Source organism: Phaseolus vulgaris, chromosome 5 (assembly GCF_000499845.2).
Source record: "Phaseolus vulgaris cultivar G19833 chromosome 5, P. vulgaris v2.0, whole genome shotgun sequence".
Lineage (NCBI taxonomy): Eukaryota > Viridiplantae > Streptophyta > Magnoliopsida > Fabales > Fabaceae > Phaseolus > Phaseolus vulgaris.
Window position 1 is genome coordinate 19,341,895 of NC_023755.2, and position 14,608 is coordinate 19,356,502.

Here is a 14,608-nt window from a genome sequence, read left to right on the forward strand (position 1 = left end):
ATCAATAAATTTGTGATGGAAAATTAATATATCTCAAATTAAGAATGGTTAGAAAAATGTGAAAAATTCCATACATATTGGTCACTTTACTTAGGGCAGCATAGGTAACCGGAATTTGTCCAGTCAACTTGTTAAAGCTGAGGTCTCTGAAAAACAAAACAAATTGAACTTGAGTTAGTAGTACTGAATTTTCTACAACTAAAACAGGTTTAGAGTTTTATCACCAAAGCATTAAGTATGCAATGCAATAAAATCAAAGGTTACAAAATAATCTAAATAATGTAAAATAAAATTTGATCATTAGTTATAAACAAAATGGAAACTATGCATTTACAAGTTGTCCCTTAAACTTGTCATTTTCACAAGATATTCAGGTAAATCTCCAATGATGTTACAATTTCTCATAATCCTGAAAAACATCAACATAGATAACATTACTTATTAGTATACCTTTTGCTTGTCTTGTCTGAACTTGTAATAAAGAAAATGTCAAAGCAATAAACTCACAATATCTGTAATTTCGTCATTTTTTCAAGTAGTGGAAAAGTTGAAGGAACAGATCCTCTTAAATCACTAATTCTCCTGCATATCCCATTAGAATCATGGAAAAATAAACACAAATTAATGAAAGTTGACTTTAAAACCCTGCTTACTGCATAAAATGTCATATTCATACATACAAATCAATTAAATTTTCTAGATTTGAAATTCCAGAAGGAATTGGCCCACTGAATCCATTCCCTTCAATCCACCTGTCAAGTTATAGAAATCATTGGTGACTTCAAGAAATAGGACAACATAATTCAAATAATGGAAAAACAAATAAAGTAACCCAATAAAGTGAAATCAGATAAAAAGTAGAGTTCATACAGTGTCGTCAGACTTATCCAATTTTGAATAAAATCAGGTATCTTCCCAGAAAATTGATTGTCCCTTATTAGACTGCATAATGAAACTTAGTTCAAAAACAATATTCTTTAAACTAGTCATCATTCCATAGTATAAAAAAAATATGAAACCTACAAATCTTTCAATTCAGATAGTTTGGCCAATGTAACTGGTAGTTCACCCGTAAAATTATTGGAGGAAAGTAGCCTGCGTATAATTGATGAGAACAAACATTAAGAACTAACCCTGCAAATTATACAAAATGTGGATTGTCCAAAGCTTTATAAGTACTGTTCAGGCAATATTTTTAGATAATATGACTAAACACCCACTCTCAAAATTGAAATTAAGGCAAAGGAGACACAATTAATATATATATATATATAGGTCTATGGAAAAAAAATAAAGTGCTTACAATCTTTGAATTTGGGTCAAATTACCGAGAAGAGAAAGATTTCCTGAGAATTGATTGGCTTCCAAGTTCCTGCTCATTTCATGCTAAAGTTAAGTTCCATTCCAGTTCAACATAGGTTTTAAATTGTGCTTCATAATCGGCATAATTTTATTTTTTTTAAAGTCTAAATAATTGCATTATGGATGCATCAATTACTTTTGCCTTTTTTTCTGAGTTCTGGAAAGTGAAACTCACAACTCTAGAAGAGTGGATATATTTGTTATCTCTATTGGTATTGAACTCGTCAATCGATTTCCATGGAGGGAACTGTACCATTAAGAAAAAACTCATTAACTTGTCAGTAACCAAAGGTGTTCTTGAGAAAATTCAAACTACATACAGATAATGCTTTAAACGGAAGATTATTAAGACATGGAGTTTACTGATAACAATTATGAAGTATTTCTTACAAATGTTTTCAGTAAAAAACCCTTAATTTTGAGTCAACATTAATATTAGAGACACATGAGAATCTGGATGTAAGTTTTTCTATTAGTAAAGCGTTATGTGAAGATAAAGTATTATACAAATTGATGATTTAGAACTCAATATAAAAAATGGGTGAAAATCTTACATGGTGACAAGTTTCGTGGAGCCCCATTCTTTAGGAATTGTGCCGTTCAGGTAGTAGCGAGAAAGGTCACTGCAACAAAGAATGTGTCTTGACAAGAAAAAAAGAAGAAATATATATATATATATATATATATATATATATATATTCATGACTTGTGATTCAATGTGAGTAAAGTTTGAAATTACATACATTTTTTGAAGGTAAGGCAACTTATATAGATCCGGCGGGAGAGTACCCTGAAGATTTTGTGCTTTCAAAATTCTGCATGTTTATTTAACTTTAATTTGATCTCAAGATAAACAAAATTAAAAAAGTAGTCAATATTTATGTTGGTTATAATGACCAAATTTTTAGCTTTTTTACATTAGATTTGTTGAAATTGAGGTAAATTTTCATTGTTATATATATTTTTTTCAAGTGGTTTTTGTTAGGATTTTGTTTATCTGATTTAGATGTATTTTTTTTTGTTGGATTCTACCTATTTTTGTTACTATCTATCTTGTTCCTATGTTATTATAATATTACTTACGAATCATAATAATATCTACGGATATAGATATATGGGTAACACATACGGATGTGGATCCGTGGAGCCCTATGTGGATATATGGGGTAATACCTACTTTTGTGGATTTGTAGGAAATACTCTCCATTTGTAATATTAAAAATTATTAATCATAATAATATTAATAATAATATTCGAAGTACTAATAATATTAATAATCTAAATAATATTAAAAATATTAATAGTATTGATAATAATAATATTATTAATAACACTAAAAATAATATCAATACTATGATTAATAACACTAAAAATAATATTAAAAATATAATATAAATAATAATTTTAATAATATTAAAAAAATAATATAAATGATACTATTTTTATTAATCATAATATAATAAAAAAATATGAATGTTAATAATAATATTGTTGAACATAGGCTTTGATGTCTCCAAATTTATGAAGATTGCTTGAAGACTTTGCTGCTGGTTGTTTGTGTGGGTTTTAAGTAGTTTGAATTTGTAATCTACTCATAGATTTGATCCAAGGTTGTTTGATTTTAATCCTTTTGAAAAAAAAAATGTGTTTCAAAGAGAAGTGGAAAATCAACCTGTTGAATTGTCGTTTCAACCAATTGTTTTACACTTAGTGTATTTTGAAAAGAATTTGACAGCTTGACTTTGGTTGACTTTGCTATCAAGTCAATTCAATTGATTGTTTTTTGAAAATCCTTAACAGAATTCAGTTAAACTAATTTAATCTGTTTTGTTTGTTTTAAAACTCATTTGGCTTTTGCATTAAATGTTTTTAACAACTAATTGGAGTCTATATAAGTTGTTTTGTGCTCCTGGTTGTTAAGATATTCAAGAGAACACTTTCAAATCAAGTTTTTCCAAGATGCTTCAAGCTTTGGATTCTTTCTAAGAGTGGAATAGGATTGCTCTGTATTCGTGCTATTCAATTTGTGATTGTTATCAGGTGTGATCATTCCTTTTCTTTCCTTAGCTGGTGTTCTGCAGATCCATAGGGTGTTCTGTGATTTGTGGTGTTGTTTGCCAAAGGTGGTGTGTGTCCTTGAGGGTTCAAGATCACCACTTTGGTGTGTATTGTGTAATCAAGGTGTTTGATTTCTTAGTGGAATACCCACTGATTTCTGGGGACTGGATGTAGCTCTTGGTAAAGATTAAACCAGTATAAAACTTTCCGTGTTGATATTTCTATCCCTTATCTCCTTTAAATTTGTTCTGGTTTAGTTTTTAATAACTGCTGATAAAAGCAATCGATTGTTTCGCAAAAACAACCGGTTGATTTTCTGGAAACATATTAAAACAAATTTGTTTTTTGGCTGAATTGATTTCTACTTCTTTGATTTCTCATTGGCTTTCATTCTACCTTCAACAATTGCGAAAATATTTCATAAACAATTCACCCCTCTTGTTTAAGGCCTACATTTCTAACAAATATTTGTATTTATTATCATTTATAATAATGATAGTAATAATGTGAATAATATTATTAATAATTTCAATAACAATATTAATAATATGAGTAGAAATATGAATAATATTCATAGTAATATGAATATTAATAATAGTATTAATGTTACTATTTATTTTATTATTATTAATATTATTTTTATTGTAATCAATGGGTAATAATTCATATATAATGTTGAATTTACCTACAGATATATAGATTGGTGGATATTAATTTATGGATAATGTTGAATTTACGTACGAATATAGATCCATGGATAATAATTCATGCATAATATTGAATTTACCAACGGATATAGATTTGTAGGTAATTTACATCTGAATATTTTGTAATGTCTACGTCATCATCATTGCACCTCCGTTCTCCATTGTAAAGGAAGAAGAAGAAAGAGAAAAAGCCTATAATGAAAAAAAAAAATCTTGAACGCATTACATGTGTTTTGGAAAGCTTGTTCAGGAAAGTCTATTGTGGAAAACTCATTATGAAAGACAATATATATGTTCTGGAAAGCTTGTTCCAAAAGTTTTGTTGTGGAAAACTTGTTATGGAATGCATTTCATGGTTTATATAAAGTTTATTCTAGAAATTTTGTTCTAGAAATTATGTTATGGAAATTCTAGAAAGCTTGATCTAGAATATTTATGGCACATATAATCTGCAAGTCACTTTTACAAAGGGTAAGATGGTCATTTTGAAAATTATAGGGGTGTAGTTAGAAATTATGGAGATGCAAGAAGTGAAAGCTCAGTCAAAGACACAATTTTGAAGACTAAATAATAAAAGGGGCGAATGTATTAGGGTACAACGTACAATATGTAAGGGCCAAAGATATGGTTCAACATGCACAAAGTAAGCAAGGACGGCTACCACAACTTGTGGAAAATGGAATGGAACAAAAGGGTATTTTTTTAGCATCTTCATCCCTTTTTCTTACACTTCCATAGGTGTGGAAAAAGTCCAAATTATTCAAAGGTTGGAAACATTTCAAATTGCATAATCTAAAATCTATTTTGGATTGTGCAATCTGAAACTAAAAAATGTATTCCAGATTATACAATCTAGAAACGTATTACAGACTAATGTGGAATATATTTCTAGATTAGACAATCCAGAAACATATTCTAGATTATGTAATCCTAAAATTTGAAAATGTATTTCCAAATTGTGTAATCTAGAAATGTTTTCTGGATTATGTATTCTTAAATTCATATCCAAACTATCTAATCCAGAATACATTTATAGATTACGCATTCTAGAAATCCAATAATGTATTATGGATTATGTAATTCATAATGCATTTATAAATTATGCAATCTTAAATGTATTTTCATATCCAAATTACATTCTAAATTGTGTAATTCAAAACATGCTTTTGTATTCAACAATTCAAGCATAGGAATTTTATACATTTCCAACACACACATGGAGGTGCAAGAAGAAATCATGGCTGCAAGCAAAATGTAATTACTATAATTTAATAACAAACATTTTGTCCCAAATGTACGGATGGGCCTTAACCAATGGGGCCAGAAAGAAACACCCTTTGTGATTAACAAATAATTTCAAATAAGTTTAGAGTTTCTAACTAGGATAAGGAGTAAGCACATTAAGGAAAAATTAAAATTGATGTCTGCAAAACCTTTGACAACAAAAGTAAGAGTAATTCGTTGGGCGCAATTAATAAAGAAGGTAACTCAATTACAAAAATAACCCAAAATATTAGTGAAGAAGGTCTTGATCAAGCAAACACCTTTTGACCCTCACAAATTTCTCTATGGAAGGAACACTATATTGGATGAAATAAGTAAAAAAAAAAAAGGTTATCAATGCTACAATTTAAAAGTAGTGAGTTCAACATCTTTATCTACTACTTAGCAAAATACGCCAAATGAGATTATGTCAAGAATCCAAGTGTGAGTCTGAGTTTCATATTGAGTAGAAATGAGAAAGTTGAGTGACATATAAGGAAGAATACATATAAACTCATTGTCTTAAGGTTTGGATTGAAGGTGGCATCAAGTTTCTTATATGGGTTTGCTCTTAGCTTACTAGTGTTGAAAATGCCTTCACTTAAGAGGAATTGTACCAATGTGGAAGGGACACACTTGAATAGGAGATTGCTAAAAATACAAGTGTGGGTTTGAGTCTCACAAAGCCCATTTTCTTAAAGTTTTTAGTTGGAAGTATCATAGTTTCTTATATTAGATTACTTATAGCTTATTCATACCAAATCTCCTTAGTATATTCCCTCTCTTAAAGATCTCATAGTGGTATCAAATCCAATGATTTTCTTGGTTACTAGATCAAACAAGTACGTGGGTAAATAATTCTAGATGTGAAGATTTCTTGTATCAAAAGTCTTCTTGATAGTCATTTCAGGAAAGTGTGTCCGGTTGTGGTAAACAATGATAAAAGTAATATCACAGAGGTTCTCATAGTTGGAAGTGCTTCCACTCGATGGAGAGTGTAACAAATGTGTAGGGACTCACACTTGAGCGAAATATTGTTAGAATTCATGTTTGAGTCTCGGTCCCACATTGATTAGAAATGATAAAGTTGAGAAACATACAAGGAAGAAGATTAACAAACTCATTTCCAAGGTTTTATAAGTGACGTAAAGTCTCTTATATGGGTTGGTTCATAATTCATTGGTACTGAATCTCCTCAATGAATCCTCTCTAGAAAGATCCAACATGTTAGTCAGACACTTATTAAGTAATTTAATCTCAAATAAGGGTATAAAAATTGTAATAGATTATATTGGTTGAAAAGTGGTCTTGTTGCCTCTTCCACTCTTCCAACTTGACTCTCCAAGTTCCATTTCCACTTGTCTTCTTATAGAAGGCATTTCCTTGACTCCTCAAGTTATTGGTTCCATTTTTTCTCTCTTCATTTGAGAGTTTCTTGAAGCAAGGATTGTCACATGTCATTGTGAAAATGGAGATGATTTTAAGAAGACTAAAAGACAAGTTCCACATGTCATTCTATGAGTGGGGAGGATTTAGAAGTTTAATAGACAAATCTAGGAGAGTTAAGCACTATAAATAAGTGTGCTTAATTTGTAATTTTCAGACTATGAATTACTATTGAATTACTGCCAATTTAGTTTTTGTATTCCCCTCTTAGTGTCTCTTATCTATTAGTCAAAGGGGGAAATATCTATTCTAAGAAGGATTAAATGAAAAATCTTAAAAGGATCTAAAGATTTCAAACAAAGAGTTATTTGGGTGGGTATAAACCAAGCAAAACAAAACATTAGTTGAAAGATTAGTGATTTAGAAAATTTGGATGAGGTGAAAAAAATTAGATGAGGAAGGTAAGAAAAGATGAAACAATCTTTATTTGTTGAAATAAAAAAGTAAGATTTAGAAAAGAATCCTTGGACAAATTGATTAGTGTAGATTTTACTTGTTAAAATACTAAAAATAGAGCTTTATCCCACTTAGAACTTTTATTGTAATTGAAATTATTTTATCTATGAGAATCTTGAATTATTTTTGAATAATTAAGAGGAAAACTTGAAGCTGAATAGAAATGGCAAAAAAAATCCAATCTGCTAAGCTCATGCTTGATGTGTTGGACGGATTTGGGGCATGGAAGGCTAGTCGAAATTTCCTCCATTTCCTAAGTGCTAAGAACTTGTGCTAAGCCAAAAAACTTCAAAGAGGAACAAATTTAGAGAGTGAAGCACTAAAGCGATCTAGAAAAGCACTAAGCACAAAGGAAACCTCGGATGAAGACAAATCCAATTTTGAGCATATGTAGAGAGAAGTTAAGTGAATTGATTTCCTTCACCTGAAGGCACCTAATTCGTTAAGCGGATTAGTTGGTGTTGAACGAATTTTAATGAAATAATCTTTTGTTCTATAGGCTTATAAATAAATAGGAAACTTAATGGAAAGAGAAGGGTGAGAAAGGGAGAGCGAAGCTTATCTCTGAAACAATACTTGTATTTAGTTGCTAGCTACTTAGGATCGCATTGTATTTCTTTCCTATCTAATTTGGTTTTATACTTGATGTCTGATAAGAGATCACTACCATTTCCTTTAGATTGTGAATGATATTGGGAAATAATTACACTTTCAAAACTAAATTAAATGAACCGAGAACTTCAACTACTAGGGATAGATTTGTAGTGATTAACTTTATTGTTCCAACTTAATACAGAAACAAACTGATATAACTCAACGGATTGATTATGTTAGTTTGATTTTTAGATAACCATGATTAAGAGATTAACTTGGTTTGGCCTAAAGGAGCAGAGGATTTGAAATAAACTATGATGGAGGACCATCCGGAAGGACACATATTGGGCCTTTACTAGGGTCTTAACTAGAAGAATGGAAGAAGAAGGAGTTCAGAAAACTCTATTTCTATGGAGAATTAATTTTTAACTTTTCTCCAATTTTCCTAGTCTTATAAAAATGTAAAGAATAGTGTAGGATTTTATTTAGGCTTGTATTTGGCCTTATTTGAGTCACGTGTTGAGCCTATTAGAATAAGATGTAAAGAGTCTAGTTAGGGTTACAATTGGGCCTCTTTGAGCCCATTTGCAACCCTAAATCGTCTAGAGTTTTGTAGTGCATTCTAAGGAGGCATGGATGGAACCTACATGGCAAGGGAAGCGTGACTGCCACATGGTTGCATCTCAATGGAGAGAAATCCTCTCCACTCACAAGCCATCACCACTTATCACTCCATGAATGCAGAGGATTTACTCTAATTATAGAGTGTTATTTGTCAAGCTATGAATGGAGATTATTTTCAGATTTTTGGCACCATTTAGCTATAAATAGAGGTGCTCAACTCTTGTAATTTTCAGCTTAGATTGACTAATGAATTGCTGCCAATTTTCAACTTCAAATTGTCTCTTAGCTCTCTCCTAGTTAGCACTTTTGTGAGTGTTTTAGCAAGGATCCTCTTATAAGTTTGTCTCACATCTTCTAAGCATATTTTCCCTACTCAATTCACCTTCATCCATGGTTCAACTTCATCAATTGAAGTCACAAATATGCTCCACCTTCCGAAACAAAGAATTAATGCAAAGGAAGCAATGCAAATCAAGCTAGAATTACATCAATCGGTATCTAGAGCCTTGATTTTCTTCAAGAGATAAGTTGTTGTCGCTTTTGTTTTTCAATTTTTTGTCTTTTTCACTCACTTGTTTTATATCTTGAATGTGTTTTTGTTTTTTCTTCCACTGTTTAATTTTTGTTTTGTTTGGTTTAATCGGTTCAAAATGCTTAATCCTACTTGAACCGTCCATTCTTGTGTAGAAGGACTTCTAATTGTGTTTTCTTGTGTTCTTTTAAAAAATGTTGAGTCTTCTTTCAATTTTATTCGGTACATTCAGTTTATGATGTTTTGTTTTCAATTTTTAATCCCTTACATGTTTCATAAGTCATTTTATTTCTATTTATGTCATAAGATTCAAGTAGTACTTTGATTCAATTTTAGTTTCTTGTTTTTTTGTTGTTGTGCAAACCACTGGGTGTTTGTCATATTGTACCTTTTGTGTGCTTTTCTTTTTTTGATTCTTAGTCTCTTATCTTGTTATTAGATCTGCACTTTTCTGGAAATTCTGAGTTGGCTGAAGAAGGGTTGGGTTCAAAAGAGTCTCACTCCTTGTGTTGTACCCATATTGTTGGTCCCCAAGAAAGAAGAGTCTTGGAGAATGTGTATTGATTGTAGGGCCATCAACAATATAACTGTCAAATATAGGCACCCAATCCCAAGGTTAGATGATATGTTAAATGAATTGCATGGGACAACTTTATTTTCTAAAATTGATCTTAAAAATGGTTATCATCAAGATAGAATAAAAGAAGGAGACAAATAGAAAACTGCTTTTAAGACAAAGTTTGGATTATGAGTTCTTAGTCATGCCCTTTGGTTTGACCAATGCCCCTATCACTTTTATGAGATTAATGAATCATGTACTAAGGGATTGTATAGGCCATTTTTTTTATTATTTGCTTTGATGACATTTTAATTTACAGTAAGAATTTAGATTAGCATTTAGGCCATCTTAGACAAGTCTTGACTATTCTCAGGAAACATTATCTCTTTGACAATCTTGAAAAATGTTCTTTTTGTAAAGAAAATTTTGTTTTCCTAGAATTCATGGTTGGGAAAGATGGTGTTCATGTTTATCCTGAGAAAATAAAGGTTATCCAAGAATGGCCCACCCTTACCGATGTAGGTGAAGTCCGCAACTTCCATGGGTTAGCTGAGTTTTATAGACGTTTTGTTCAGGATTTCTCTACTATAGCAATTCAACTCAATGATTTCGTTATGAAGGATGCAGTTTTTTCTTGGGGTGAAAAACAAGAAAAAGCCTTTGAAACTTTAAAAGATAAGTTAACACATGCACCCATTCTAGCTCTTCCTAATTTTTCTAAAACTTTTGAGTTGGGGTGTGATGCTTCTCGTGTGGGTATAGGTGTTGTGTTAATACAAGGTGGTCATCCTATCACATATTTTAGTGAAAAACTTAAAGGACCCATATTTAATTATCCCACCTATGATAAAGAGCTTTATGCTTTCATCTGTGCCCTTCAAACATGGAAACTTTACTTAGTGACTAAAGAGTTTGTTATTCATATTGATCATGAGTCACTAAAATACATAAGGGGGCAGGGAAAATTAAATAAAAGACATGAAAAATGGGTATAATATTTAGATCAATTCCCATGTGTTATTAAATGCAAGAAAGGGGTGATTAACGTGGTAGTTGATGCTTTATCTAGGCAACAAAACTTACTTAATACTTTGGAGTCACAAATTTTAGGGTTTGATAACATAATGGAATTGTATGAGAAAGATGAACAACTTGCATCCATTTTTGCATCATATCTCAAAAAGCCTTGTATTGGGTTCTATCTGTCCGAGGGGTATCTTTTTAATAAAGGAAAACTTTATATACCCGAAGGATCCATTAGAAAGCTTCTTGTAACAAAAAGTCATGAAAGGGACTCATGGGTCATCATGGAGTTGATAAAACTCTAACTATTTTAAAAGAAATATTCTATTGGCCTCACATGAGAGTAGATATTCAAAGGCATTGTTCTAAATGTATAACTTGTTTACAAGCTAAGTCTAAAATTATGCCTCATGGACTCTATACTCCCCTTCCTATAGTTAGTGCCCCTGAGAAGACATGGGATGAATATCTTCCTCATGTAGAATTTTCTTTTAACAAAATAGTCAACAGAACTGCTAATCTTTCTCCTTTTGAGGTTATTTATGGATTTAATCCTCTCACACCTTTTCATTTACTACCATTTTCAGAAAATTCTTCTTTTGATTCATAAAGAATGAGTTTCTAGAATGGAGTTTATTAAGAAGTTCCATGAGAAGGTTAAAATCCAAATTGAATAACAAACTTAAATATATGTTGAAAACAACAATAAAGGGAGAAAGAAAATACTTTTTGAGGAAGGACACTAGGTTTGGCTACATTTACGAAGGAAAGATTTTCAAACCAAAGAAAGTTAAAACTTAGTTCCAGAAGAGATGGTCCATTCTAGGCCCTTCAGCGTATAAATGAAAATGCATATAAGTTAGACCTTCCAATTGACTATGGAGTTAGCACTACTTTTAATGTTTGCGATTTGATTCCTTTTGCAGGTGGTGTTGACAATAATGATGAATTGGATATGAGGACAAATCCTTTTCAAGAGGGAGGGTCCGATGGAGGACCATCTGGAAGGACACATATTGGGCCTTTAATTAGGGCCATGGATAGGAGAATGAAAGAAGAAGAAGTTCAAAAAACTCTATTTCTATGGAGAATTAATTTTTAACTTTTCTTCCAATTTTTCTAGTCTTATAAAAATGTAAAGAATAGTGTAGGATTTTATTTGGGCTTTATTTGGGCCTTATTTGGGTTTTGTATTGAGTATATTAGAATATGATGTATAGAGTCTATCTAGGGTTACAAATGGGCCTCTTTGAGTCCATTTGCAATCCTAGACCATCTAGGGTTTTGTAGTGCATTTTAAGGAGGAATGAATGACATCTACATGGCAAGGGAAGTGTGAATGGCAAGGTGGACATCTAAAATTGGAAGTATGACTGTCACATGGTTGCACCTCAATGGAGAGAAACCCTTTCCACTCACAAGTCGTCAGTACTTGTCACTTCATGAATGGAGATGATTTTCTCCAATTATAGAGTGTCATTTGTCAAGCTATAAGTGGAGAGTATTTTCAGATTTTTGGCACCATTTATAAATAGAAGTGCTCAACTCATGTAATTTTCAGCTTCAAATTATCTCTTAGCTTCAAACACACACACTTTTGTGAATGTTTTAACAAAGATCCTCTTAGAAGTTTACCTCACATATTCTATACTTCAATTCACATTCATCCACGCACAACAAATAATTAAAGCAAAAAAGCAATGCTAGAATTACATCAAATTCTATACGTAATCTTAAAGTACAAATTAATACAAAGTCTATTCAATCTCAATAATCTATAATACTTTTCTCTATCTTTGTACGTTTCCTTCTTTAATATAGATTGAAGTTTATTTATAGTTTAGTTAAATCATGTCAACTTTATGTGATTTTTTCTAAATTTTCCTTTGTTTACTTTCTAATTGTTTCATTTGGAGATTTTGTGTTATCATTTTGTCTTTTCTGTAGTGAGCACTTTTGCCGTGGATTTGATTGAGTTATTCCACAACATATACAATTCAAAAATAATTTTGAATAATTTTAATTTTTAAACGTGGATACGAGAATTATAGATATATGTAGTGAACCTTTGATCAACTTAAGTTGTATTTTAAAAAAAAAAGAACCTAACTGGATTCATTTACATATAAACTGTTCAAGAAAAAAAATAGAGAATGAGTGAGATTTACATGTTGGTGACATGACAAACGGTGCCATTGTTATAGTCGCAATTGCATCCTACTTCAGATTCAGATGTCAAATTTCTGCATGGATCGCTGAAATCCCAGTCCTTCTTCCCAAGTCTCTTAGCTATATCTTCCAGAGCTTTCACTGTCATAACAAAATCATCAACAACTTTTACTAAAAGGAACTTTTTTTCTTACCTACAAAAAAAAAATGGTCTCTCTCTGTCCCTCTGCATATAATATATTGGTATAAAGTCCAAAGAAATAAAAGTCAAACAGAATTCTATAAAACAAAGGTAGCATACAAAAGTGCGATAGTGGTTTTAACAAACTATTGGAAGCTATTAACATACCTTCATCCTGGGGCAGAGTGGCTCCAGAAGCAAAGGAGGAAAAACAAAAGGAAGCAATAAGGAAGAAGAAGAAGAAACAAGGGTTACTCATGCTTGCTCTTGCGGATAATTTCATTACTAAACGATTATTTAAGACTTAGAATTTATGAGAAGCAATTAAGTTATGGCAGAAACAGATATAAGTAACTATCTATCTACATATTGATATAAAAATATAAAAGAGGAGACAATGAGATGTGTGATTGGGAAACATGGTGTTGGAGAATGATCAAAGAAACTGATGACTAGAAAAACGAGTGTTGAAAAGTAAGTCAACTTCAGAATACTTGCTAATTCATGATAATATTTTGATATAAAGGAATAAAAATATAATTATTCTCATTACGATTTATGCGATTTTAATTTTAAGAAATACTATGTGTTAAAATTTAATTTATGACATAGATGTATGTATAAATTGAGAAAGATTATTAACGAGATGCGAAAATAACAATAATATTTAAATTTTAACTATTTTCAGTTCTGTTCTTTTTCTGTTTTCAGGTCAAACATATTTTGAATTTCTTTGAGAACACATAATTACAAATATTTTATATATTTATGAGATTAACTTTGACTACAAAAGATCTCAATAATTTAACTGTGTCCCCTTGGAAGATAGTGAATACTCATCTTTGATTGTTCTTCTTTATATTCGTACACTCTTAAAGTTGACTTAGTCAATCTATCTGTTTAATATCAATCTCTTCACACTCTGTTCAATCTACTGTAACAAAAAATGAGAAGAAAACTTAAAATTTGATTCAAAATTGCTAAGAAATACGAATATAGAATGTAAGTAAATAAATTTAACCGATTGACCTTTTGTAATATAAATTATTTTTATATAATAATAATTATATTTTGTAAATGTTAAAATAAATATTAATATATTATTATAGTAATATCATAAAATAAATTAGTTTACTTTAAATTAAATCAAAATTAATTAATTTTTATTCACTATTATTTTAAAATATAACTTTTTTATATATTAAATTTTATAATATTTTTGAATTTTCATTGAAAATTTATTGTACTTTTTTTTATAATTTTTTTTTCTATTTTAAATATTTTTAAAACTATTTTTAAATATATTAATATATAATTAAATTTATTTTATCACATTAATCAAATTTATTAAAAAAAATATTTCTTCTTTACTTACTTAAAATAAAAAAAAACTTCTTTCCCACCTTTGTTTTCTTTTTTATTCTTCCTCTGGGACCAAACACATTCTAAATATTATAAAAGAAAGTATAATATAAGCTTCTGCAACATATCACATCACTAATAAATAATATCTGACAGCCAAACAACCTTTCACAGCTTGTTTTTAAGAATAATAAAATAATTAAAATAAATAAATTTTTATAACTAAAGAAGAAAAAAAAAAATAGTACGTACATGGTAATAAGTTATAAGAA

At 30.2% G+C, this 14,608-nt stretch overlaps 1 protein-coding gene across 4 annotated transcripts in view; it reads right to left on the reverse strand.

Moving 5' to 3' along the window:
• The window catches only part of LOC137835252 (probable leucine-rich repeat receptor-like serine/threonine-protein kinase At3g14840), a 30,830-nt gene extending 17,543 nt beyond the window's left edge, over window positions 1-13,287 (reverse strand). For all 4 annotated transcript variants that reach the window (XM_068643671.1, XM_068643669.1, XM_068643668.1 and 1 more), the window contains exons 1-12: window positions 13,143-13,287; window positions 12,793-12,934; window positions 2,106-2,177; window positions 1,917-1,985; window positions 1,538-1,609; window positions 1,304-1,372; window positions 1,024-1,095; window positions 871-942; window positions 681-752; window positions 508-582; window positions 335-409; window positions 75-146 (exon numbers count right to left, since the gene is read on the reverse strand). In XM_068643671.1, the coding sequence (XP_068499772.1) occupies window positions 75-146; window positions 335-409; window positions 508-582; window positions 681-752; window positions 871-942; window positions 1,024-1,095; window positions 1,304-1,372; window positions 1,538-1,609; window positions 1,917-1,985; window positions 2,106-2,177; window positions 12,793-12,934; window positions 13,143-13,257 (977 nt within the window). In that variant the 5' untranslated portion in view covers window positions 13,258-13,287. The remainder of the gene's footprint in view (window positions 1-74; window positions 147-334; window positions 410-507; window positions 583-680; window positions 753-870; window positions 943-1,023; window positions 1,096-1,303; window positions 1,373-1,537; window positions 1,610-1,916; window positions 1,986-2,105; window positions 2,178-12,792; window positions 12,935-13,142) is intronic.
• Between the last annotated feature and the right edge of the window lie 1,321 nt (window positions 13,288-14,608).